We start from the raw sequence: 27,833 nt of genomic DNA on the forward strand, positions 1-27,833 counted from the left end.
TATCCCACAATGTACCCCACAATGTACAGCTCAATGTACAGCTCAATGTACCCCACAATGTACCGCACAATGTACAGCCAATGTACAGCAAAATGTACCCCACAATGTACCCCACAATGTACCCCACAATGTACCCCACAATGTACCGCACAATGTACAGCACAATGTACAGCACAATGTACCCCACAATGTACAGCTCAATGTACAGCACAATGTACAGCACAATGTACAGCTCAATGTACAGCACAATGTACCCCACAATGTACAGCTCAATGTACAGCCAATGTACAGCACAATGTACAGCACAATGTACAGCTCAATGTACAGCCAATGTACAGCACAATGTACAGCACAATGTACAGCACAATGTACCCCACGATGTACCCCACAATGTACAGCACAATGTACAGCACAATGTACAGCACAATGTACAGCACAATGTACAGCTCAATGTACAGCACAATGTACAGCTCAATGTACAGCACAATGTACAGCTCAATGTACAGCACAATGTACTCCACGATGTACCCCACAATGTACAGCACAATGTACAGAACAATGTACAGCACAATGTACAGCTCAATGTACAGCCAATGTACAGCACAATGTACAGCACAATGTACAGCACAATGTACAGCTCAATGTACAGCCAATGTACAGCACAATGTACAGCACAATGTACAGCACAATGTACTCCACGATGTACCCCACAATGTACAGCACAATGTACAGCACAATGTACAGCACAATGTACCGAACAATGTAAAAAACTCTTGGAAAACGCTTCCAATTTATTTTTTATGGAGAGTTTAGGGGTTTTTTTCCTTCTTTTCTGAATAGGTTTTCGAAAAATTCCTGGGAAAATAAAAGGAAATGCATTTGCTAAAGGAACCTCCCCAATAAAGCAGCATTTCCCGATGCTGCATTTTGCTTGAAAACTCATGGATTTTGAACAACTGAAACCTCAGTGTGAACATAGACATACTCTTATGTACATTGGTGTAGGTCATATCTCAAGGACAACACTAATGTGATCTTCTGATTTGTCCTTGTCGTTGCTGGGTGGCTTTCTCCACGCTATAGTCATTTGGCAGGCGATCCAATTTCTTGCGTCTTCAATTTTGTGCCCAATCAATTAACATCTATAACTGGGCACCAAATTGTAAATATCAAACCAGTCAGCAATGAGGAACCAGATGTGCTTCCAGAAGGAACAAAGCTAATGCTAATTTGTTAGACTGGGAACTCATTGTTCTTTCGAGACGTTCTCCAAATTTTCTTTAAGGAGAGATCAATAAAGCTGTGTCAGCCTTCTTCCTCTGAGATCATGGATGTCTTCCACCTGTAACAGGTCCAGAATTTCCCCAGAGACCTCATTGTCTCTCAGAAACTGGGTCTGTGGCTTTTACAAAGAATTGACAAAAGACCTTTTCGGTAAACAGGAAATTCGGCTTGCATAGAATGGCCATTGTTAGCGTGGAAACTGGGTCTGACACACATTGTGAAATAACGTCTGCTTGACACATTATTGGATAAATTGCTGTTCCAGGAAAGGAAATATCTAAATTAAAAGTGAGTTGGGTAGCGGCCTACTGACTCCTGTGACTGAAAAGTCAATGGGAGGCCACCAAGATGGCTGAAAAGATCTCCACAAAAGAGACAAGACAAAAATAAGGCATTGAGAACAAGTACAAAAAACATTTCCAAGCAGTCATGCATCAGTTTTGGGATGGGGCATGGCTGGTAAAAGAAAAGACTAAATTTGGAATTTTGGAAAAAATATCTACAGATTGTGCTCCACTCTTACATACCACATTATCATTGTCACAAGCTTCATCACGATCTCATTCAGGATGTTGAAGAATTCCACCATCAATCTGGCCTGTTCACCCATTTTGCCCATAGCAATGCCAAAAGCAATGAAGAAGCCGATTAAACCTGCGGAAACAAGAGGTGGAAGGTCATGTTGGCGTTGACATAGAACAGTTAAGAGTCAGAAGAAGCATTGTCCATCTCCAACACTAGTCTTAGTGAACAAGAATCAAGTGGAGCATTGTCCATCTCCATCACTAGTCGTAGACAGAGACCATGATCAAAAGGCGCATTGTCCATCTCCATCACTAGTCGTAGCCAGAGACCATGATCGAAAGGAACATTGTCCATCACTAGTCGTAGCCAGAGACCATGATCAAATGGAGCATTGTCCATCGTCATCACTAGTCATAGCCAGAAACCATGATCAAATGGAGCATTGTCCATCTCCATCACTAGTCATAGCTAGAGACCATGATCAAATAGAACATTATCCAACTCAATCACTAGTCATAGCTAGAGATCATGATCATATGGAGCATTGTCCATCTTCATCACTAGTCGTAGCCAGAGACCATGATCAAACAGAACACTGTCCATCTCCATCACTAATCGTAGCCAGAGACCATGATCAAATGGAGCATTGTCATTCTCCATCTCTAGCCGTAGCCAGAAACCATGATCAAATGGAGCATTGTCCACCTCAATCACTAGTCGTGGCAAGAGACCATGATCAAACAGAGCACTGTCCATCTCCATCACTAGTCGTAGCTAAAGACTATGATCAAACAGAGCATTGTCTATCTCCATCAGTAGTCGTAGCCAGAGACCATGATCAAAAGGAGCACTGTCCATCTCCATCACTAGTTGTAGCTAAAGACCATGATCAAACCGAGCAATGTCCATCTCCATCACTAATCGTAGCCAGAGACCATGATCAAAAGGAGCATTGCCTATCTCTATCACTAGTCATAGCCAAAGACCATGATCAAAAGGAGCATTGTACATCTCCATCACTAGTAGTAGTCAAAACCATGATCAAATGAGCATTGGCCATTGGTAGTCAACCACTGGTGTTGTAGTAAAAAATTAGAACTACAATGGATATCGAATCTATAACTTACAGATCTACCATCAAGAAAATTGGTCTATCTACTATTTAGAGTCATCATCAGTATAGCCCTTACGTCAGTTGAGACATTTTTTGGAGGACTCGCTAATTCAGGGCACCCAAGGTAAACTTTGTTGGACAATACTTTCTGATGTTCCTCATAGCTGAACATCTAAATGACCCGGTATCCATCAACTACCGAGTGTTCTCCAGCCTACGGCCATGTTAAGGTAACTTATTCTCTAGGATAGGACTTCACACTAACATATTTATAATTGGAAAACAGAAAGCTATCGAGTGACGTTCTACAAAATTATCCACTAAGCAGGAAAAGTTAAGTAAAGAAGCAAAAAGTCAACCATATGAATAAACCGAACCTCAAAGAAAAGATTGCACCTCATTTCTTACTTATTTCTCCTGCTACAGCCCTATGTTTAATCAATACATTTTGACTTTCGTACCCAAGACATTCATGCCGTCTTTGAACTCCAATTTTTTTCTTATTTCCTCTGTGGTTGTTACGACTGTGTCATTCATGAGTGTAAAGACAGAGTCGGTCACGTTGGTAGGTTCTTCGGTGGGAACTTCCACAACGACCTTCTTGGTAACTGTCTGAATCTGAGGATGAAAACAGTATATTTAGATCAGGATATATTTGGATACGATTTTACTCTTAACGTCCACATTCTTATTGTTATAAAGCGCCTGTAGTGCCGGCATCTCTGCAGAGATACCAGCTTACTCCCCGCCTCGGCCGGGTCGCGTTCTTCCCCACACTCACCTGGCCATCCACATGTGCTGCTTCCTCCTTCCCCTCCTGGGCCCTGTACATGCCGCACAGGGTTCCCACGCTCACACCGGCCCTCCTCTTAAAGGGCTGTCGTGCCATTTCCAGGAAATGTCTCAGCCTATGGCTGAGAGGCACTGTGTATTTAAGGCACCCTCCCATTAGGGGAGGTGCCTGCACAATGCCTCTAGTTAAGCTGGGTTCACACATAGCGACAGCGACAATGACAACGACGTCGCTGTTACGTCACCATTTTCTGTGACGTAACAGCGACCTTGTATGTCGCTGTTATGATCGCTGCTTAGCTGTCAAACACAGCGACGCAGCAGCGATCATAACGTCGCTACATGTGCAGAGAGCAGGGAGCCGCGCACACTGCTTAGCCCTGGCTCCTTGCTCTCCTAGCTACAGTACACAATTGGGTTAATTACCCGATGTGTACTGCAGCTACATTTGCAGAGAGCAGGAGCCGGTACTGGCAGCGTGAGAGTGGCGGAGGCTGGTAACGAAGGTAAATATCGGGTAACCACCTTGGTTACCTGATGTTTATCTTGGTTACAGCTTACCACAGCTGCCAGATGCCGGTTCCTGCTCCCTGCTCGCTTCATTTCGTCGCTCTCTCGCTGTCACACACAGCGATCTGTGCTTCACAGCGGGAGAGCAACAATAAAAAAACGAACCAGGGTTGTGTGTAACGAGCAGCGATCTCGCAGCAGGGGCCAGATTGCTGCTCAGTGTCACACGCATCGAGATCGCTAATGAGGTCACTGCTGCGTCACAAAAATCATGACTCAGCAGCGATCTCAGCAGCGAGCTCGCTGTGTGTGAAGCATCCCTTAGTCAGTCAGTCTTCAGTCTGCAACCTAGTCAGTACTCAGGTCCTGTGCTCCTGCCTGGTTATCCCTTTGTCTGTCTCCACTACCTGCCTTCCCATACCTGTCAATGCCTGCCGAACCCACCATTCCTGTCCGTATCCACCTGTCCAACCTGCAGGTCACCCTACCTGTACGTGGCTTTCCTGAGTTTGTCACCTGTCTAGGGTGTCAGCTGCCACAGTCCCGGTCGCTGCCCTGAGAGTGGTACCTGGTGTCTGCCTCACGGTGGGGGCTTAGTTAAGCTCCTCCCTCTAAGGGGTAAGCCCGGGACCCTCCTGTGGTCCAGTAGGTCCACTAATCCGGCTTGCTGCCTTTACACCGGCTGTGAGTGTTACAGCACCCTCACTTTCTTCAATATTGGAAACAGCTTACCGTCCATCAGCTCCCGTCCATAAAGTGTTCAATTTCTCTACAGCACACCCAGAGGGGAAACTAGGCATTGCACAATTATCATTGAAATCAATAGGCCGTGCAAGGACATGTTGAGTCCTCCAGAGCAAGTGGTTCTTCTTGTGATCAAGTTCTGTTCTGGCTGATGAGGGAGTTGAATAGGTGAACACCTCTATTAATCCTTTTATAAACCAAGTAACCCCCTTAAATCTCAGTTAACACCTACTATGGATGACTGGAGCTTTTAGGCCATCATAAAGGAAATGGTGAGGTGGTACAGTACTTGGCTTCCTGGAAGCCAAGAACTCTTCTTGACCTAACTAGACATGTTTGGGGGAAGAGCGAGATTTTTGGAGCTCAGATCTCTTTTTCTCAGGTTTACTGGTAAAGCGTTTCTTGGTTACCTGCTGGAAACAGGCTTGCACCAGGTTCTCAGGAAACAGATTTCGGATAAGATCAAAAAAGGCATCTAAACTGGAGACTTCATCATTTTCTTGCCCTTTTCCAAGTTGTTTCTTTAGTTTAGGGTCTCCGGGATGTATCGCCAAAACGAGGATGACTCCCAAGACGGCGGCAATAATGGTGGTTGCCATGTAGTAGACCATTGCCCTTGTGCCGAGGCGTCCGCTTGACTTTGCATCCAATCCAGCCAAACCTATGAAATAAAATAAAAAATAAAGACTTTTGAGTTCGGTTTTATATTTATATTTATTTTTGTAAAAAAATTACAACACAGATTCTTAAGGTCTAAGGGGAAAACTATTCTCCTTGCGGAGACTCACACACCAATCCAGCATGCCAGCGGTGAGGAGACTTTAAGCTTTAATGCTCCTCTGGGAAATATCTGGCAATGTTTTACAAAAATATTCTCCCGTCACTGGTACACAAAGGGTTTTTCAGTCCGGGGGCCGTATCTCTCCCAAGCCTGCATTCTTTGATTTACCAGATTAATATATGGTTTAATTCCAGCTGTCACGAGGGATTTAATTGTGTGCAAGGAAAATAGGGGCTACAGATGTTTGTATCCAGTTGACGTGTTCTGCGTTTAATTGCTGGAGAGAGCTGCACATCTCTCAGACGAGGGATCTGTCTATCCTTTTAGATGAGAGCGTGGTGCGGAAATAGACACACAAGACGCCGTTTCCTCCGCTTCACTAATGAGCCTCATACCCACAAACTGAGAAAATATTCACTGTGCATCTGTGCGGCTGCAAAAAGACTCGATATGATGGGAATTTTGATAGAAGGAGTCGAAGAATACAAAGGGCCACATGGCAAACTCGGCAATGACCGAGAGAGGTGCTTTGCTTCCCTCTGAGCTGACAAAACAATCATTCCGGTGTCATACACTTTGTATCAGTCTACGTAAAACGCTCTTAGACAACTTGTTATTGCGGAGAACATCACACCGTCTACGCAAAAACCTGCCCAAGTCCTCAGTAATGATCTTGGGCTTATGTAGTATGGGATTGGGGGGGTCTTCTCATCAGTATTACTACATCCCACCATTTGTACCATCAAGACGAATGACCTAAAACATGGTGGGTCTTTCCTAAAGACTGCTTTACACGAGATGATCTATCGCGCGATGCATCGTCGGGGTCACGGTTTTTGTGACGCACATCCGGCATCGCTTGCGACGTCGGGCTGTGTGACACCTCCGAGCGACGCAGTATCGTTCACAAATCGTGAGTCGTGTACTCGTCGCTCGGTTTCATAATCTCGGTTAATTAAAATGGCGCCGGTTGCTCATCGTTCCCGGGGTAGCACACGCCGCTCCGTGTGACACCCCGGGAACGATGAACAGCAGCTTACCTCCGTCCCGCGGCACCCGCCGGCTATGTGGAAGGAAGGAGGTGGGCGGGATGTTTACATCCCGCTCATCTCCGCCCCTCCACCTCTATTGGCCGACCGCCGTGTGACGTCGCTGTGACGCCGAACGTCCCTCCCACTTCAGGAAGTGGATGTTCGCCGCCCACAGAGACGTCGCTCCGGGAGGTGTCATACACTTTGTATCGGTCTACGTAAAACGCTCTTAGACAACTTGTTATAGTGGAGAACATCGCACAGTCTACACAAAAACCTGCCCAAATCCTCAATAATGATCTTGGGCTTATGTAATATGGGATTGGGGGGTCTTCTCATCAGTATTATTACATCCCACCATTTGTACCATCAAGACGAATGACCTAAAACATGGTGGGCCTTTCCTAAAGGCTGCTTTACACGAGACGATCTATCGTGCGATAGATCGTCGGGGTCACAGTTTTTGTGACACACATCCGGCATCGCTTGAGACGTCGGGCTGTGTGACACCTCCGAGCGACGCAGTATCGCTCACAAATCGTGAGTCGTGTACTCGTCGCTCGGTTTCATAATCTCGTTTAATTAAAATGGCGCCGGTTGCTCATCGTTCCCGGGATAGCACACGCCGCTCCGTGTGACACCCCGGGAACGATGTACAGCAGCTTACCTCCGTCCCACGGCACCCGCCGGCTATGCGGAAGGAAGTAAGTGGGCGTGATGTTTACATTCCGCTCATCTCCGCCCCTCCGCCTCTATTGGCCGGCCGCCGTGTGACGTCGCTGTGACGCCGAATGTCCCTACCACTTCAGGAAGTGGATGTTCGCCGCCCTCAGCGACGTCGCTCTGGGAGGTAAGTGCGTGTGACGGGGGGTTTACAACTTTGTGCGCCACGGGCAATCAATTGCCCGTGACGCACAAACGACGTGGGCGGGTACGATCGATCGTGAAATCGCACGATCGGTCGTCCCGTGTAAAGCAGGCTTTACACTTTCTCCTATAAACCCCGAGGTCATCTGGTCCATGTGGAAGGATAATAGCTCTCCTGCCCATAGATTTAATTGGAAGAGCTCAGTATGTGCAGCCTGATGAAGAATGGAGAAGTCTTCTTCTCATTCTATCGGCCGCCTAAAATGTGGAAAGTGAGTTACACCGTGTACTGTGCCAACAGACTGTACCTGATACTGCTGGCATCCTCCTGTATTGATTGTGAACCAGGCCAAGGCGCCGTCACCGATGCCACCAGTAACTGCTAAGCTCCGTAACTCAATCCTAATGTGTAACCTCCAAGCCATCTCGTACATTTAACTGCTTTGTGACTCAAATTTGATGTGTTACTTTTTGCTTTAATATGTGCCTTAACCTGTATGAGTAACTGCAAAGCTATGAACCTTAATTATAATGTGTAACTGTCAAGCCCAGTGCCTCAATCCTGATGCGCAACCGGCAAGCTCAGTGCCTCAATCCTGATGCGCAACCGGCAAGCTCAGTGCCTCAATCCTGGTGCGCAACCGGCAAGTTCAGTGCCTCAATCCTGATGCGCAACCGGCAAGCTCAGTGCCTCAATCCTGATGCGCAACCGGCAAGCTCAGTGCCTCAATCCTGATGCGCAACCGGCAAGTTCAGTGCCTCAATCCTGATGCGCAACCGGCAAGCTCAGTGCCTCAATCCTGATGCGCAACCGGCAAGCTCAGTGCCTCAATCCTGATGCGCAACCGGCAAGCTCAGTGCCTCAATCCTGATGCGCAACCGGCAAGCTCAGTGCCTCAATCCTGATGCGCAACCGGCAAGCTCAGTGCCTCAATCCTGATGCGCAACCGGCAAGCTCAGTGCCTCAATCCTGATGCGCAACCGGCAAGCTCAGTGCCTCAATCCTGATGCGCAACCGGCAAGCTCAGTGCCTCAATCCTGATGCGCAACCGGCAAGCTCAGTGCCTCAAAACTAATATGTACTGTAACTGCCAAGCTCTATGTCTAAATTTGTCACAACACGGACTGGAAAAGGTTCAGTATGAGCCAAAACACGCAGTAACAGGGGTTACACCACGACAAACAAGGAATACACTTTAACAATGGAGGGTCCTAGAACTAGTGAGAGGGAAGATGGACACCTCCTCCACTTACCTAGCCAGTCCCTATACAGGTTCCTCAGCTGTCGCTGAGCAGGAACCTGAAGCCCTGAGATGACCCTACAATAGTCCCTGGCTAAGGAGTGGGCAGGTAAGGGACGCTAGCCCCACCACTGCACTAAAACAACACACCAGGGAAGGAAGACAGATGGGGAAAACACTACAACAGATTGCTGCAGCCAGCACCAAAACTGCAGCCAACACATCAACGTCTACAGAAGGTTTCAGCAGCTCCTTCTACCTCCTCGCCCAGGATCCAAATGGCAAAGAGAATAACCGGCACCCACTGCTGTTAGCACAGGGTATATAAAGGGACTGGAGTGGTCCAAAACCGGAAACACCTGAGCTGGTAACTAGCCTGCTTGGAAAACACATTTAATATTTATGGAAAAGACTTTGAAGTCCTGAATCTCTTACTAGTCTTATAATGCAGAAAGACAGTCATGACAAAATCATGATACATAACTTCCAAGCGCTTAGCCTCAAGCCTAATATGTAACAGCCAAGCACGGTGCCTCAATCCTGATACATAAGTGACAAGCATAGTATCACATTACTACGTGTAGCTGTCAAAACTTTACTCTCATTGAACAACTGTAACCACACGTCATTGTGCAATCGTCAAGAAGGGTACAGATTTTAGGGTCATAGGTCACATGCAAAACGGACCCTATTATACTAGGCTTCAGTTCCTTATCAAGATGAGTAACTGCAAAGCTATGCGCCTTAATTCTAATGTGTAACTGCAAAGCTCAGTGCCTCAATCCTAAAGTGTAACAAGCACTGTGCCTCTATCCTAATATGTTATTGCCAAGTTCTGTGCCTAAATGATGATGTGTAACTGTCAAGCTCAGTGCCTCAATCCTGATGTGTAATCGGCAAGCTCAATACCTCAATCCTGATATGTAAATGGCAAGCTCAGTGCCTCAATCCTGATGTGTAACTGTCAAGCTCAGTGCCTCAATCCTGATGTGTAACTGTCAAGCTCAGTGCCTCAATCCTGATGTGTAACTGTCAAGCTCAGTGCCTCAATCCTAATGTGTAACTGGCAAGTTCAGTGCCTCAATTCTGATGTGTAACCGGCAAGCTCAGTGCCTCAATCCTAATGTGTAACTGGCAAGTTCAGTGCCTCAATCCTAATGTGTAATCGGCAAGCTCAGTGCCTCAATCCTGATGTGTAATTGCCAAGCTCAATGCCTCAATCCTGATGTGTAACTGTCAAGCTCAGTGCCTCAATCCTGATATGTAACCGGCAAGCTCAGTGCCTCAATCCTGATATGTAACCGGCAAGCTCAGTGCCTCAATCCTGATATGTAACCGGCCGGCTCAGTGCCTCAATCCTGATATGTAACCGGCAAGCTCAGTGCCTCAATCCTAATGTGTAACTGGCAAGTTCAGTGCCTCAATTCTGATGTGTAACTGTCAAGCTCAGTGCCTCAATCCTGATATGTAACTGGCAAGCTCAGTGCCTCAATCCTGATATGTAACCGGCAAGCTCAGTGCCTCAATCCTGATATGTAACCGGCAAGCTCAATGCCTCAATCCTGATGTGTAACTGCCAAGCTCAGTGCCTCAATCCTGATATGTAACCGGCAAGCTCAGTGCCTCAATCCTGATATGTAACCGGCAAGCTCAGTGCCTCAATCCTGATATGTAACTGTCAAGCTCAGTGCCTCAATCCTGATATGTAACCGGCAAGCTCAATGCCTCAATCCTGATGTGTAACTGCCAAGCTCAGTGCCTCAATCCTGATATGTAACCGGCAAGCTCAGTGCGTCAATCCTGATGTGTAACTGTCAAGCTCAGTGCCTCAATCCTGATGTGTAACCGGCAAGCTCAATGCCTCAATCCTGATGTGTAACTGCCAAGCTCAGTGCCTCAATCCTGATGTGTAACCGGCAAGCTCAGTGCCTCAATCCTGATGTGTAACTGCCAAGATCAATGCCTCAATCCTGATGTGTAACCGGCAAGCTCAATGCCTCAATCCTGATGTGTAATTGCCAAGCTCAATGCCTCAATCCTGATGTGTAATTGCCAAGCTCAATGCCTCAATCTTGATGTGTAACTGTCAAGCTCAATGCCTCAATCCTGATGTGTAACTGTCAAGCTAAATGCCTCAATCCTGATATGTAACCGGCAAGCTCAGTGCCTCAATCCTCATATGTAACCGGCAAGCTCAGTGCCTCAATCCTGATATGTAACCGGCAAGCTCAGTGCCTCAATCCTAATGTGTAACCGGCAAGTTCAGTGCCTCAATTCTGATGTGTAACTGTCAAGCTCAGTGCCTCAATCCTGATATGTAACTGGCAAGCTCAGTGCCTCAATCCTGATATGTAACCGGCAAGCTCAGTGCCTCAATCCTGATATGTAACCGGCAAGCTCAATGCCTCAATCCTGATGTGTAACTGCCAAGCTCAGTGCCTCAATCCTGATATGTAACCGGCAAGCTCAGTGCCTCAATCCTGATGTGTAACTGCCAAGCTCAATGCCTCAATCCTGATGTGTAACCGGCAAGCTCAATGCCTCAATCCTGATGTGTAATTGCCAAGCTCAATGCCTCAATCCTGATGTGTAATTGCCAAGCTCAATGCCTCAATCTTGATGTGTAACTGTCAAGCTCAATGCCTCAATCCTGATGTGTAACTGTCAAGCTAAATGCCTCAATCCTGATATGTAACCGGCAAGCTCAGTGCCTCAATCCTGATATGTAACCGGCAAGCTCAGTGCCTCAATCCTGATATGTAACCGGCAAGCTCAGTGCCTCAATCCTAATGTGTAACTGGCAAGTTCAGTGCCTCAATTCTGATGTGTAACTGTCAAGCTCAGTGCCTCAATCCTGATATGTAACTGGCAAGCTCAGTGCCTCAATCCTGATATGTAACCGGCAAGCTCAGTGCCTCAATCCTGATATGTAACCGGCAAGCTCAATGCCTCAATCCTGATGTGTAACTGCCAAGCTCAGTGCCTCAATCCTGATATGTAACCGGCAAGCTCAGTGCCTCAATCCTGATATGTAACCGGCAAGCTCAGTGCCTCAATCCTGATATGTAACTGTCAAGCTCAGTGCCTCAATCCTGATATGTAACCGGCAAGCTCAATGCCTCAATCCTGATGTGTAACCGGCAAGCTCAGTGCCTCAATCCTGATATGTAACCGGCAAGCTCAGTGCCTCAATCCTGATATGTAACTGTCAAGCTCAGTGCCTCAATCCTGATATGTAACCGGCAAGCTCAGTGCCTCAATCCTGATGTGTAACCGGCAAGCTCAGTGCCTCAATCCTGATGTGTAACTGTCAAGCTCAGTGCCTCAATCCTGATATGTAACCGGCAAGCTCAGTGCGTCAATCCTGATGTGTAACTGTCAAGCTCAGTGCCTCAATCCTGATGTGTCACTGTCAAGCTCAGTGCCTCAATCCTGATGTGTAACCGGCAAGCTCAATGCCTCAATCCTGATGTGTAACTGCCAAGCTCAGTGCCTCAATCCTGATATGTAACCGGCAAGCTCAGTGCCTCAATCCTGATGTGTAACTGCCAAGCTCAGTGCCTCAATCCTGATGTGTAACTGCCAAGCTCAGTGCCTCAATCCTGATGTGTAACCGGCAAGCTCAGTGCCTCAATCCTGATGTGTAACTGCCAAGCTCAATGCCTCAATCCTGATGTGTAACTGCCAAGCTCAGTGCCTCAATCCTGATGTGTAACCAGCAAGCTCAATGCCTCAATCCTGATGTGTAATTGCCAAGCTCAATGCCTCAATCCTGATGTGTAACCAGCAAGCTCAATGCCTCAATCCTGATATGTAACCGGCAAGCTCAGTGCCTCAATCCTGATGTGTAATTGCCAAGCTCAGTGCCTCAATCCTGATGTGTAACTGCCAAGCTCAATGCCTCAATCCTGATGTGTAACCGGCAAGCTCAATGCCTCAATCCTGATGTGTAATTGCCAAGCTCAATGCCTCAATCCTGATGTGTAATTGCCAAGCTCAATGCCTCAATCTTGATGTGTAACTGTCAAGCTAAATGCCTCAATCCTGATACTCTCATTGACCAACAGTAACCGCAATTCTAGTCGCCGTGCAATTGTGAAGTGGGGTGCCGATGTTAGGGTCATAGGTCACACACAAAGCGGACCCTATTATACTAGGATTGAGAAAATCTGCTGGACGCATAGCCCACTATATAACAGACTGATCAATCCACTTACCGGTGATTAAACTGGAGATGATTAAAGGTAGGATCAACATCTTCAGCATCCTCATGAGAATGTCTCCGGGAAAGGCTATGACCATGACAATGTCAGGATGGATGGGCGACGCCATCCGGAGGAGACCCCCGCACACTGCGCCCATGATTACACCTGAAGAAGAGAGTGAGAAAATTTAAAGGGAAAACTAGAATAATGGAGAGAATTTCGTAGTTCTTTGTGTTCTACAGTCTCATGCTGGCACCAATGCCAACTTTCAATCTGTCCCATATTTAGGACTGAAAACAGAGGCCCCGCCATCACAGTTTGTGGATTCACATCCACCACATTCTCTATAGAGATGACTTTCCTATTGTAGCTCAGTTCCATTCACTTAAATGGGGCTGAGCATCAATACCAAACACAACGCATTGACAGGTATCTAATCATGGCCAACCCTTCTAAATTATATTTTTCTTTATAAATCTTTGCAAATAACATGCAAACCTATGGCATAAGGAAAAGGATTGCTGATCTCAGCCATTCCCGCCAGCAATGACAGCCGGGTAATTAGCCACAGACTTCATTTTGCTAATTGGACATTTCTAGTCAAGCATTTAAAATGACTTTTCATCAGCGATAAATTGAGCCTCCCGTGGGTCCTGGATGTTGCTCAATCTCTGGATTCCTTCTTTTGCTAAAATTTCACTTTAGGGAGCAATGTACTAGATGAAGCCCAGGGTGGTTCTTGCATTCATCCCCCTCCAAAATATAATACTGCAATACAGTGCATAGGGTAATTACCCTGTGTCCAAAATTCTATGGATCCCCCACATTTTGGGTCTCACCTGCGCCACTGTCAGATGATCCAGAAGGAATAGAGCTGGGGAATCACCAATGCAATAGCTTTATGTTGCAATGGACAGCGAGCTCGTTTGTCATATTGGTCACTGCTGGAAGTTCCTATGCAGAGCGCAACAGTCAAGATAAGCTGGCCTTGGCTGCTCCGCTCTGCATAGACGGTGACCTGCTGTAGATGAAAAAGCTCTCACGTGAGCTTTTTTATCTCATTTGCTGCCTATGGAGAGCTCAGCATTCGATGACAAACTTATCTAGATTGCTGCGCTCTGCATATGCAGAAACCAGGATGACGGAGGCAAATCTAATTAATGAAGACTGTATTGAATCATGTTCACTATTTATGTGCTTCATTGAGCTCTCTACCTCTCCTCTCACTTGTAATTTTATGAGAGAAGAAACAGATCTCTTGGGAGAGAAGGATCCCAGTAATGGCTAGGGTTAGGACTAAAGTTAAGGTTAGGGCTAGGGTTAGGACTAAAGTTAAGGTTAGGGCTAAGGTTAGGACTAATATTAAGGTTAGGGCTAGGGTTAGGACTAAAGTTAAGATTAAGGCTAGGGTTAGGACTAAAGTTAAGGTTAGGGCTAGGGTTAGGACTAAAGTTAAGATTAAGCCTAGGGATAGGACTAAAGTTAAGATTAAGGCTAGGGATAGGACTAAAGTTAAGGTGAGGGCTAGGGTTAGGACTAAAGTTAAGGTTAGGGCTAAGGTTAGGATTAAAGTTAAGGTTAGGGATAGGGTTAGGACTAAAGTTAAGATTATGGCTAGGGTTAGGACTAAAGTTAAGGTTAGGGCTAAGGTTAGGACTAATATTAAGGTTAGGGCTAGGGTTAGGACTAAAGTTAAGATTAAGGCTAGGGTTAGGACTAAAGTTAAGAATAAGGCTTGGGTTAGGACTAAAGTTAAGGTTAGGGCTAGGGTTAGGACTAAAGTTAAGGTTAGGGCTAGGGTTAGGACTAAAGTTAAGGTTAGGGCTAGGGTTAGGACTAAAGTTAAGGTTAGGGCTAGGGTTAGGACTAAAGTTAAGGTTAGGGCTAGGGTTAGGACTAAAGTTAAGGTTAGGGCTAGGGTTAGGACTAAAGTTAAGGTTAGGGCTAAGGTTAGGACTAATATTAAGGTTAGGGTTAGGACTAAAGTTAAGGTTAGGGCTAAGGTTAGGACTAATATTAAGGTTAGGGCTAGGGTTAGGACTAAAGTTAAGATTAGGGCTAGGGTTAGGACTAAAGTTAAGGTTAGGGCTAGGGTTAGGACTAAAGTTAAGGTTAGGGCTAGGGTTAGGACTAAAGTTAAGGTTAGGGCTAGGGTTAGGACTAAAGTTAAGGTTAGGGCTAGGGTTAGGACTAAAGTTAAGGTTAGGGCTAGGGTTAACCTTAGGGTTAGGGCTAGGGTTAAGGGCAGGATAATAAAATATTTACAATTCATTAATAAATACACAAAAATGTAATAAAAAAAGTATAAAGATATATTATAACAAATTTATAAATTTTCATTTTTAAAATTTTAAATCAATTTTCAGTAAAAAGCAGAAATGACTAGAGGGCTGAAGGGAAGAATATATTTACAAAAGTATTTTCTTAAAATACAATATATGAGGGATAAGAGGGCAAATACTGGGCTGATTGAAGGGACTCAGAGTATTAATGGGCCACGGGTTAGGAGTTGCTAAATACTTGCCTTGTACCAGGCGTTGGTAGCCCACACTATAGTACTGCAATACAGTGCACAAATAATTGCACAATACATTCATACAATCAGCCTCTGTTTACATGCCATTATGAGAATGCTACCCGTACATGCAAGAAAGTGAGCCAAAGCCCATCAATCAATTGATGAAGGGCTAACAAGTCTCTGTAAGGGTGGATGTGTAGGCACGTGTTTTTACTGTAAAGAAAAGCACAGTAAAAACAACTTTCCTGTACAGTGGGTTACTGTAATGCCGGCGCTCTCTGCACTAACCAGCAGCGACGCCAACACAGTCACCACCACGCCGCTCCTCTGCTCAGCTTTTCCCGCAGCAACTCCCGGCTCCCGAGCTCTATGTTCACCATGTGGGTTCCCTGGCTACGTGCTTAGCTTGCGCGCAAGTGCACTTCCCACTTCTAAAAGGAGGCAGCACGCCTGATGTGTTCTCAGCCTAGTGCTGGGAAGTACCAGGTAAGACCCTTATGTGTTCCCAGCCTATTGCTGCAGAGTACCAGGTGACACCTAATGTGTTCCAAGCCTATCGCTGGGGAGTACCAGGTATTTAAGGCACCTTCCCCTATTGGAAGGTGCCTGTGCAACCTTTCTACACTAGCCTGTGTGCACTATAGTTACAAGCTTGTTGTCTGGTCCCTAGATCCTGTTCCAGATTCGGTGCTTTCTTGTATGCCTGATCCTGACCTAATCCTGAACCCGAACCTGTCCAAGAGCCTGCACCTGCTCGAGTATCCCGGTCCTTTCCTGAGCACCTGATCCCGTTCCTGATTCGTGATTTCAGTCTGTGTTCCTGTATCTATTCCAGTGTCCCGATACCAGCCAGTGTTCCTGTATCCGTTCCTGTGTCCTGGTACCAGCGAGTGTTCCTGTATCTAATCCTGTGTCCCGGTACCAGTCTGTGTTCCTGTATCTGTTCCAGTCTCCTGGTGCTAGCCTGTGCTCCTGTATCCATTCTTGGTATCCCGGTACCAGGCTGTGTTCCTGTATCCGTTCCTGTGTACCGGTACCAGCCAGCGTTCCTGCATCCGTTCCTGAGTCCTGGTACCAGCCTGTGTTCCTGTATCCTTTTCTGTGTCCCGGTACCAGCCTGTGTTCCTGTATCCATTCTTGTGTCCCAGTACCAGCCTGAGTTCCTGTATACGGATACAGGAACTCAGGCTGGTACTGGGACACAAGAATGGATACAGGAACACAGGCTGGTACGGGGACACGAGAATGGATACCGGAACACAGGCTGGTACTGGCACACAGTGTCGGATACAGGAACTCAGGCTGGTACTGGGACACAAGAATGGATACAGGAACACAGGCTGGTACGGGGACACGAGAATGGATACAGGAACACAGGCTGGTACTGGCACACAGTGTCGGATACAGGAACTCAGGCTGGTACTGGGACACAAGAATGGATACAATAACTCAGGCTGGTACCAGAACACAGGGACGGATACAGGAACTCAGGCTGGTAGTGGGACACCAGAATGTATACAGGAACACAGGCTGGTAGCCTGAGTTCCTATATCTGTCCCTGTATCCCGGTACCAGCCTGTGTTGCTGTATCCTTTTCTGTGTCCCGGTACCAGTATGTGTTCCGGTATCTGTTTCTGAGTCTTGGTAGGTGCCAGCCGGTGTTCCTGTATCCATTCTTGTGTCCCAGTACCAGCCTGAGTTCCTGTATCCATCCCTGTGTTCCGATACCAGACTGAGTTCCTATATCTGTCCCTGTATCCCGGTACCAGCCTGTGTTCCTGTATCTGGTCCAGTATTCAAGTACCTGCCGGTATTCCTGAGTCCCATGTTCCTGCCTAAACCTGAACCCGTTCCTGATCCAGTCCCATTTGTACTTTTACCAGCTTCCTACCTGACGGTTATCCTGATCCTGACCCAGTAGACGCTCTACTCCTATTGGCCAGTTTCTGTCATTGTCCACTTCCGCGGATATGGGAACTGCCCTGAAGTGATACCTGGTGCCTACGGGCAGCCAAATCCAACTTCACCATCTGAGGCTCTGATGAATAACCGTGGGCACTTAGTCACGCCTCTCCAAGGTGATCTGTGGTCCAGTGGATCCACATGCCCGTCCTGACAGAATTGATCATTACCGTTTCACCCGTAACAGCTACCACCATTTTTGTTGATAAAATAGGGACCATCCCCCACTGATGTCTGATAATGCCCAATTTTAAACTAGACTATTTAATTTCTTGCATCTTTTTGGACTGGGACATGAATGAATTTGCTAGTATTATTCCTACAAATTCTGATGGTAGCTATAAATTGTGGCCCACGGGCAACCTATGCCAGATCAGAGATGTGCATCAGGGGTACTCCCAACGTATGCTTTATGATGCCCAACTAACAGTGTCTAGATACCTATGTCATCCCCAACATACATTGCACTAATTATATACTTCATCAGTGCTGCACAAAGCCTAAGTGAGTGCCACCATACAGGGTCAGACAATAGATAAAGCCATATCATAGCCATATTATAACAGAGGGACACAGGAACATTCGAGGGGATCTTCTCCACATTTACCATATTGGTCTGGACTTGGTCTGGAGGTTCTGCTGCTCACTAATGGTTATAGGGTCTAAAGTGATGGTGTGATCCAAGATCACCGCCGCTATGGGACACCCAGCCCTGCTCTTCTTTGTGGAACCCTAGGTCTGAGCAAGCATGCCCATGCAAACTTCATCCAAAATATCATAGACTTACCAAATACTGTGAGGGAAAGCAGGAGGTTTCCTCGGATCTTGTCGCACATTCTCAGGCATGGTGATCGGGGGTGCACTTCGTCTGAGGTTAGTTGGCTCTCATGCATACGCACTTCCACCTGTTTCGGGGTGCTGTTGGCACTATAAAAGAAAAGGTTCAGATATGTTAGTCACTCAGACATCTGGGGAGCAAGACCAGCTTTGTGTGCCTCAACTTGGGGTGTTGCAACAGTATGCAGTTATCCATCGTAGGGCGCGTTCCGCGAGGAGATGCCATTGCTACGTCCAACGCAACAACATTTGCTATATTTGCAGTTGTTGCAGCTTCCGGAAGTGAACAAAATACCGACTGGGGACTGTATTGGCCATTTTTGGATATTGCAGATCACATTAAATTCAATGGGAGCTGAGATGCAGTACCCGAGAACGGCCACTACACTGTGCTGTTCTGGCTTTGTACTCTGTTTACATCTGTCCACAGTGGGAAATAGCTGGTAAGTGGGGGTTTCAGGTGGTGGTCACCTACCGATGGGTGACATATCCTAAGAATATATCATCAATACTGTCTAACTCCTGAACAACCCCTTTAAGCATTCTGGTATCAGTGCTTCACACCTCGCTTTTGCCTCTATTCAAGGTACAATAGATATTTTGTACAGAGGGCAGGAGTCCACTTTGAAAAATTCCTACTTGTTATAAAGGATCTTAGATTAAAAAAGTTATTACACTGTTGAGATCTATAGATAGACTTGGCGGTAAGTGTTCAATTTCCCTGGAGTGCCCCCACAGGAGAAAATAGGTATTACACGTTGTGTATTCATGTCAATGGACTCCAGTAATGCAAGTCACTACTTACAGATAGTACAGACGGAAGAGTAGTCAAGCAAATGGGATCTGCTAACAGGAGGACACGTATGGATACAGTGAGTACACAGAAGTGTAGTCAAGTCACAATCCGAGGGTCAGAATTCCTGGAGGGCATATAATAGATTCAGGGAGAAAACTGAGACGTGGTCAGGTAACGGTCCGAGGTCAAAAGCCAGGAGGTAACGACAAGAACAGGGAGCGGGCAGAGAGGAGTCCAACAACGGTCCGGGGTCAAGAAACAAAGATCAGAACTTGTGCAGAAACACAGGCCAAGAGCACAACTGCAGAACCAGAGAGTACGACTGGCAAGGTTCTGGGAGAGTATGCTCAGTAAAGAAGAAGAGCAATTACCAGGAAGATGGAACACCTGAGCACACACCTCCCAGAACCAGCATGGAAGCCAGTTCTGTCAACAACCTGTCAGCTCAGTATCTAAGGAAAACACAGAAGAGCATCTCTTAGTGTGCAAGATGCTCTGCACAGAGGAATCGTGACAACTCCCTGTGTGATACAGGACAGGATAGGTCCATCTAAGAAAGAGATGTACTAAGGAATAGTTATACTCTGGTCACGACATGAGGATTCTGAGCAGATTAACCCCTTGTTAATTCGTAATACCCTAATATGGGGTATGATAATGTGTTTTTGTAAAAAAAATATGGACAACTCCAAAAATTAAAGAGTTTATTGTGAAATCGGTTTGTGCTGCAAATTTAGGAGCCCGGTGGTCCTCAGTTTGTACCTCTGAGGACCACCCTAATCCTCCTGGTTCTTCTCATCGCTCAGACACTAAAGGTGGCGTTACATGCTACGATTTCGCTACAGCGATCTCGTTGGGGTCACGGATTTTGTGACGCACATCCGACTGTACATAGCGATCTCGTTGTGTGTGACTCCTATGAGCGATTTTGAATCGTCACAAAAACGTTCAAAATCGCTAATCGGTGACATCCCCCCCTATTCTCAATTATCGTTGCTGATATTTGGGCGATGTTGTTCCTCGTTCCTGCGGCAGCACACGTCGCTATGGTGACACCGCAGGAACGAGGAACCTCACCTTACCTGCGGCCGCCGGCAATGAGGAAGGAAGGAGGTGGGCGGGATGTTTGTCCCGCTCATCTCCGCCCCTCAGCTTTGATTGGGTGGCCGCTTAGTGACGTCGCTGTGACACCGAACGGACCGCCCCCTTAGAAAGGAGGCGGTACACCGGTCACAGCGACATCGCTATGCAGGTTAAGTATGTGTGACGGGGGTGCGCGATTTTGTGCGTGACGGGCAGCGATTTTCCCGTGTCACACAAACGATGGGGGCGGGTCGCAGCGTGTAAAGCCCACTTAAAGCAAAAATCAAGTGATCTAGAATTGATACCAAAAAGGTTGAAGGCACCAGAAGGATCGGGCACCAAGAGAGTAAAGGCCGCTTTACACGCTACGACATCGCTAATGCGATGTCGTTGGGGTCACGGAATTTGTGACGCACATCCGGCCGCGGTAGCGATGTCGTTGCGTGTGACACCTATGAGCGATTTTGAATCGTCGCAAAAACGTTCAAAATCGCTCATCGGTGACATGCTCAACTATTCTCGATTATCGTTGCTGCTGCAGTAACGATGTAGTTCGTCGCTCCTGCGGCAGCACACATCGCTACGTGTGACACCGCAGGAACGAGGAACATCTCCTTACCTGCCTCCCGCCCGCAATGCGGAAGGAAGGAGGTGGGCGGGATGTTACGTCCCGCTCATCTCCGCCCCTCCGATTCTATTGGGCTGTGACGCCGCACGGACCGTTCCCTTAGAAAGGAGGCGGTTTGCTGGTCACAGCGACGTCGCTAGGCAGGTAAGTAGTGTGACGGGTCTGGGCGATGTTGTGCGCCACGGGCAGTGATTTGCCCGTGGCGCACAACCGATATCGGTACCGATATCGCAGCGTGTAAAGTGGCCTTTAGGCAAGTCGGATTGTAGGCGTTGCTTTTTTTTTCTCTGTTTTGATTTATTCATTCAAATCCCAAATATATTGTAAAAATAAAAAATAAAATGATAGGGTCTCCATTCATTTAGACCCTAAAACTCCACTGTGAGGAACACGACACGACCCATGTTACAGGGAAGATCATGAAAGATTCATCAAAGCGTAAACCCAGTGATAAACAGACGGCATAAACAACCGATGACCACAATGCAAACACAGCTCGGACGCAGGATGTTTTAATGAGGAAACGACCCCCATCATTTATCCGCAGGAAACCTCAATATGTCGCGGGCGACTGTGATTTATACGGGGGAAAGCTGGGACGCAGATGAACTGTAAGCGCAAAGAGGAGACGTTCGCCAGTAAACAACAGTTTGTGTTATTTTGCTTAATTTAATTTGTTATGCGGAGAACATCTGTCGGGGTTTTTAAGCGATTTCCATGGAAACGGAAATATCAGCGGCGACAATTATAGCTTCTGTCAGCTGCGGTATTTATAGGACAAGGTGATACATGTATGTATGTCAGAGTGTCAGCTCTTCTGACAACCTGAAGATGGAGCTAAAATAGACAGTCACGTGCTGTCACGCACAGAGTAGAACATGTCCGTATATAATGCGTGACACACGTGATCAGACCAACGGTGGTCAACACCACAAAAAAAGGGGGAAACACCGGGGACACGATACAACAGAGGTCCCTGCCGCTAGGGAGTGGAGTGAAGGGGCACCTCCTGCACTCACCTCAAGCTGACTCCTGAGCTCCCTAGTATCCCTATACAGGGTCTTTCAACCTGTCGGTGAGCAGGATACCTGGGTCCCTCAGTTGGCCCTAAACTTACCCTGGCTAGTGAGTAGGATGGTGAGTACACTAGACTCGCCACTAAACTAATAAACATGGAGGGAAAGAAAAGACAGATGGAGGGAATAAACAGAAGGATACAAAACACCAAACTTGACCGTAAAACACCAAACTTCACCGTAACAGAGAAACTCAATAGTATCAGGTGAATGGCACAGGAGAAAACCTCAGCAGATCCTTCCACCAAGCTGGCCAAAGTTGAAATGATTCTAACAGCAGCAGGGTCAGTATTTATCCTAAATGGGCGTGGGGCCCAAAGCAACAACAGCTGTAAACCACATGGAGGACTAGATTGGCACCTTAGTTTGCCATTTCTGACATTTTATGGGGGGGGTTGTATTATGCTCAGTTAAAATGTGTAATTTGTGGCTTAAGGCAGGCTTTGCACGTTGCAACATCGCAAGCCGATGCTGCGATGTCGCACGCGATAGTCCCCGCCCCTGTCGCAGGTACGATATTGTGTGATAGCTGGCGTAGCGAAAATTATCGCTACGCCAGCTTCACACGCACTCACCCGCCCTGCGACCGTCGCTCTGGCCGGCGACCCGCCTCCTTCCTAAGGGGGCGGGTCGTGCGGCGTCATAGCGACGTCACACGGCAGGCGGCCAATAGCGGCGGAGGGGCGGAGATGAGCAGGATGTAAACATCCCGCCCACCTCCTTCCTTCCGCATATCCTACGGAAGCCGCGGTGACGCCGGTAGGAGATGTTCCTCGCTCCTGCGGCTTCACACACAGCGATGTGTGCTGCCGCAGGAACGAGGAACAACATTGGACCGTCGCGTCAGCGTAATTATGGATTACGCCGACGCTGCACCGATGATACGATTCCGACGATTTTGCGCTCGTTAATCGTATCATCAAGGCTTTACACACTACGATGTCGCATGCGATGCCGGATGTGCGTCACTTTCAATTTGACCCTACTGACATCGCACCTGCGATGTCGTAGTGTGCAAAGCCGCCCTAAGACTGGTGTTCTATCACAGCAGCAACCCCACAGGTCAAATGATGTATTACAACATTCTGGTCCTCCAAAGGAAAAGATGATTTTTGGAGCACTGGTCAATAGATGAGGGTCATGAATAGGGACCTACAAAGTCAGAAGCTAAAGCTTTATTTAATTTGGGACATTTACTTTTAAAACACAAATCCCAAAATAGGACAATGGGTGGATAAAGCAAAGTTGAATTGAGATTTTCTGTTATTATGGAAAATGGTCATTTGTAATATGTTGCTCTTGTAACAGTCTTCTGACATAGGAGAGGTGCACAATACCTGTCATACCTGACAGATATATGCAGATGTGAGGTCCGCTGTCTAGCTCATCTCCAATGTGGAAGATTGTGGAAGTGGACTACCCCTTTAATATATAGGGTGGGCTATGAATGCAGAACCATGTGTGTTGCTGAATGAAACAAGCTTATCAGTGATAAACTGGTACCTAGAGATGCTAGAAGACGTCCATGTGCCCAACTGTGTTCACGTCTTCATCCAAGAATATTGGACTCATCATCCATAGGAGATATGTCAAATTTCTGCACTAACATAGTCTAGTAGCCAAATCTTTGCACTAACATAGTCTAGTAGCCAAATCTTCGCACTAACATAGTCTAGTAGCCAAATCTTCGCACTAACATAGTCTAGTAACCAAATCTCAGCCCTAACATAGTCTAGTAGCCAAATCTCCACACTAGCATAGTCTATATTAGAAGAAGATTCCATAAAACCATACTCAAACAATTCCCCTGGGTTCTGTACCCACAGAAATCCCTCGGGTGGCACAAACTCATAAACATAATGATTTAAGACAAAGATACTGAGTTTTTAAAGTGCAAGTGTACATTTTTTATTTCACAGTGGGTGACAATTTCAATAAAACTTTTTTCTAAAAGTCAAAACGCCAGGACTGGACAAAAACAGTATATAATAGTATATGTATAAGACAAAGTCTCCCGAGATTCACAAGGCACATGTGTAAATTAATGGTACATAATCACAGTATCTGGGAGCAGACTGACAGAACAAACCTACAGGTTATTATGACAAATTTAGTGCAGGTAACACATAAGCACATATGCATTAAAGGACAGTCAAAGGTACATTTTTAGCCAAAGTAAGTGAAAATTATTGGTCCAAGATGCAAAGGGTCCTGAAAGATCCACTACATGGAGTGGTTTAAGCTCCACAGGATTGTATTAGTTGCGTGCCTAATAGCAAGCCCCAAGGAGACCCGTGAGATAGAAGATACATGAGACAATCCAGGCGTTTGGGAAGGCCCCCATTACGCCCTACGTACGTTTCAATTCTTTAGTTTGTGTAGAGTCTTCATCAGGGGTCAAGGCACCTTGACCCCTGATGAAGACTCTACACAAACTAAAGAATTGAAACGTACGTAGGGCGTAATGGGGGCCTTCCCAAACGCCTGGATTGTCTCATGTATCTTCTATCTCACGGGTCTCCTTGGGGCTTGCTATTAGGCACGCAACTAATACAATCCTGTGGAGCTTAAACCACTCCATGTAGTGGATCTTTCAGGACCCTTTGCATCTTGGACCAATAATTTTCACTTACTTTGGCTAAAAATGTACCTTTGACTGTCCTTTAATGCATATGTGCTTATGTGTTACCTGCACTAAATTTGTCATAATAACCTGTAGGTTTGTTCTGTCAGTCTGCTCCCAGATACTGTGATTATGTACCATTAATTTACACATGTGCCTTGTGAATCTCGGGAGACTTTGTCTTATACATATACTATTATATACTGTTTTTGTCCAGTCCTGGCGTTTTGACTTTTAGAAAAAAGTTTTATTGAAATTGTCACCCACTGTGAAATAAAAAATGTACACTTGCACTTTAAAAACTCAGTATCTTTGTCTTAAAACTAGCATAGTCTAGTAGCCAAATCTTTGCACTAACATAGTCTAGTAGCCAAATCTTCGCACTAACATAGTCTAGTAGCCAAATCTCAGCCCTAACATAGTCTAGTAACCAAATCTCAGCACTAACATAATCTAGTAGCCAAATATCTGCACTAACATAGTCTAGTAGCCAAATATCTGCACTAACATAGTCTAGTAGCCAAATATCTGCACTAACATAGTCTAGTAGCCAAATCTTTGCACTAACATGGTCCTGTAGTAAAATCTCTGCACTAACATAGTCTAGTAGCCAAATCTTCGCACTAACATGGTATAGTAGCCAAATCTTCGCACTAACATGGTCTTGTAGTAAAATCTCAGCACTAACATAGTCTAGTAGCCAAATCTTCGCACTAACATAGTCTAGTAGCCATATCTTCGCACTAACATAGTCTAGTAGTCAAATTTCCACACTAACAAAGTCTAGTGGCCAAATCTCAGCACTAACATAGTCTAGTAACCAAATCTCAGCACTAACATAGTCTAGTAGCAAAATCTCTGCACTAACATAGTCTAGTAGCAAAATCTCTGCACTAACATAGTCTAGTAGTCAAAACTCCACACTAACATAGTTTAGCAGTCAAATCTCCATACTAACATAGTCTAGTAGTCAAATCTCCACACTAACATAGTCTAGTAGCTAAATCTTCGCACTAACATAGTCTACTAGCCATATATTTGCACTATCATAGTCTAGTAGCAAAATTTCCACACTAACATAGTCTAGTAGCCAAATCTCAGCACTAACATAGTCTATTAGAAAAAGGTTCCATATAACCATACTAGAGAAAATCCCGTGGGTCCAGTATTTACAGAGACCCCTCGGGTAGCACAAACTCATAATCATAATTCATGAGAACAAAGAATCTGAGTTTTTAAAGTGCAAGTGTTCTGGGGTCCTCCCTAACGTCTGGACTGTCTGGTATACCCTTCACTTTTTCAACAAATCTCCATGTGTTGTCAGCACATTAGGGAACTCTGTATCCTGGACTATCGGGACTTTAAAATATTGAACGATAAATATACTGGACTCTCTGTCCCTTACCTTGATATAGACCCATTGCATTGCCTTGTAAATTACCAGAGTTCATGCATGATCTGCTTCACATATTTTGATGTTTATTATTGGTGATCTGCTATTTGGCCTTGTGGTTATGCATAATTGTATTTCTTATGTGCCCTGCAATTTCTGATGGGAGACCTTTTTCTACCTTTTATACTTTAACTTAATATCCTCTGGATCAGTCATGGCGTTTATGCTTTTAAGAAAAGTTTTTTACTGAAATTTTTCACTTATTGTCTAATAAATAATGTACACTTGCACTTTAAAAACTCAGATTCTTTGTTCTCATGAACTAACATAGTCTAGTAGCCAAATCTCCGCACTAACATAGTCTAGTAGCCAAATTTCCACACTAACATAGTCTAGTAGCCAAATTTTCACACTAACATAGTCTAGTAGCCAAATCTCTGCACTAACATAGTCTAGTAGCCAAATCTCTGCACTAACATAGTCTAGTGGCCAAATGTTCGCACTAACATAGTCTAGTAGCCAAATCTTCCCATTAACATGGTCTTGTAGCAAAATCTCCACACTAACATAGTCTAGTAACCAAATCTCTGCACTAACATAGTCTAGTAACCAAATCTCTGCACTAACATAATCTCGTAGCAAAATCTCTGCACTAACATAGTCTAGTAGTCAAAACTCCACACTAACATAGTCTAGTAGTCAAATTTACACACTAACATAGTCTAGTAGCCAAGTCTTCGCACTAACATAGTCTAGTAGACAAATCTCTGCACGCTTTGGTTTATCCTCCTCTTTTAACCCTTCACTCTCTCACATTTAGTGGTGTCAGGTGAAGTGATTTTATTATACAGTGACATCATTTTGGCATTGATTTCCAGGAGCTTCTCATAATCCCCTCCTGAACATCTACAACAACTAGCGACATAGAAATGAAGAGTTCCTTTGACAAAATAATCCCTTTAATCTGGATCCTGTGGATCATAAAAAGGAGAATCCTTGTTGGATTTTAGTAGCACATTGCCGCTCGCTCAAAGGTTTAGATAGGAATCACAATTTTTCCTGAGCCGTTACATCACCCAGAATTCTTCTCTTGGCTTCATCCATCCGTCGCGCTAAATAAAATTCTTGCCAAGTCTCATTCTGCAAGACTGAATCTAATTCATCGCCGTCTCCTGGGTATGAATGAGACTCTGGGGGACCACATTTATCATGAATTACACAGCCAGCGGAGGCTAATGCGGGGTCACTGCTCCATTAACAAGTACAAGAGGCTTCTATGGGAAATGGTGAGGAGTAGCGGGATTGTGGGTACACGGCCACCACTATTACACATTCCTAATGTTCATTAGACGTAACATATAATAGTGCACGGTAGTGATAGATCCCTGGGGTAGGATGAGAATAACAGCACAGGCGGTTTTTCTAAATGCCACACACACTATTACAGAGAAAAGTATTGAGCCCCATGACCCCATTTTTGAATTCCAATTTCTCCTCCAGCCCCATTTCCCTCCAGTGTATAACATCCGGCTCCAACGCCCAGGTGTATAAACTCCAGCTCCCCAGCATGGCGTCTGCCTTTACTGATGTGACGAAACGGCCGGTGGTGCAGGGCTCACTGATACCAGTGCAGACCTGTACCAGGAGGCAATTGTGTTACCTGTCCATTCTAGACTCTTGAAATTTCTTCCCCCTGAGTCTTCCCCGTCACCTGTGATTGCTATTATTAAGGAGAGGAAGGAACCGCAGCAACTCCATGAAGTGGAGACCCCATAATGTTACACAACAGGGGGCGAGTGCTGAGGATCAGAGGGCAGAAAAGT

At 45.8% G+C, this 27,833-nt stretch overlaps 1 protein-coding gene across 2 annotated transcripts in view; it reads right to left on the bottom strand.

Moving 5' to 3' along the window:
* SLC1A2 (solute carrier family 1 member 2) overlaps positions 1-27,833 on the bottom strand; it is a 134,279-nt gene that overhangs the window by 34,335 nt on the left and 72,111 nt on the right. For both annotated transcript variants that reach the window (XM_075326323.1, XM_075326324.1), the window contains exons 2-6: positions 18,362-18,501; positions 13,107-13,259; positions 5,380-5,630; positions 3,385-3,541; positions 1,812-1,938 (exon numbers count right to left, since the gene is read on the bottom strand). In XM_075326323.1, the coding sequence (XP_075182438.1) occupies positions 1,812-1,938; positions 3,385-3,541; positions 5,380-5,630; positions 13,107-13,259; positions 18,362-18,501 (828 nt within the window). The remainder of the gene's footprint in view (positions 1-1,811; positions 1,939-3,384; positions 3,542-5,379; positions 5,631-13,106; positions 13,260-18,361; positions 18,502-27,833) is intronic.

This window comes from Anomaloglossus baeobatrachus, chromosome 10, assembly GCF_048569485.1.
Source record: "Anomaloglossus baeobatrachus isolate aAnoBae1 chromosome 10, aAnoBae1.hap1, whole genome shotgun sequence".
In the NCBI taxonomy this organism is placed as follows: Eukaryota; Metazoa; Chordata; class Amphibia; order Anura; family Aromobatidae; genus Anomaloglossus; species Anomaloglossus baeobatrachus.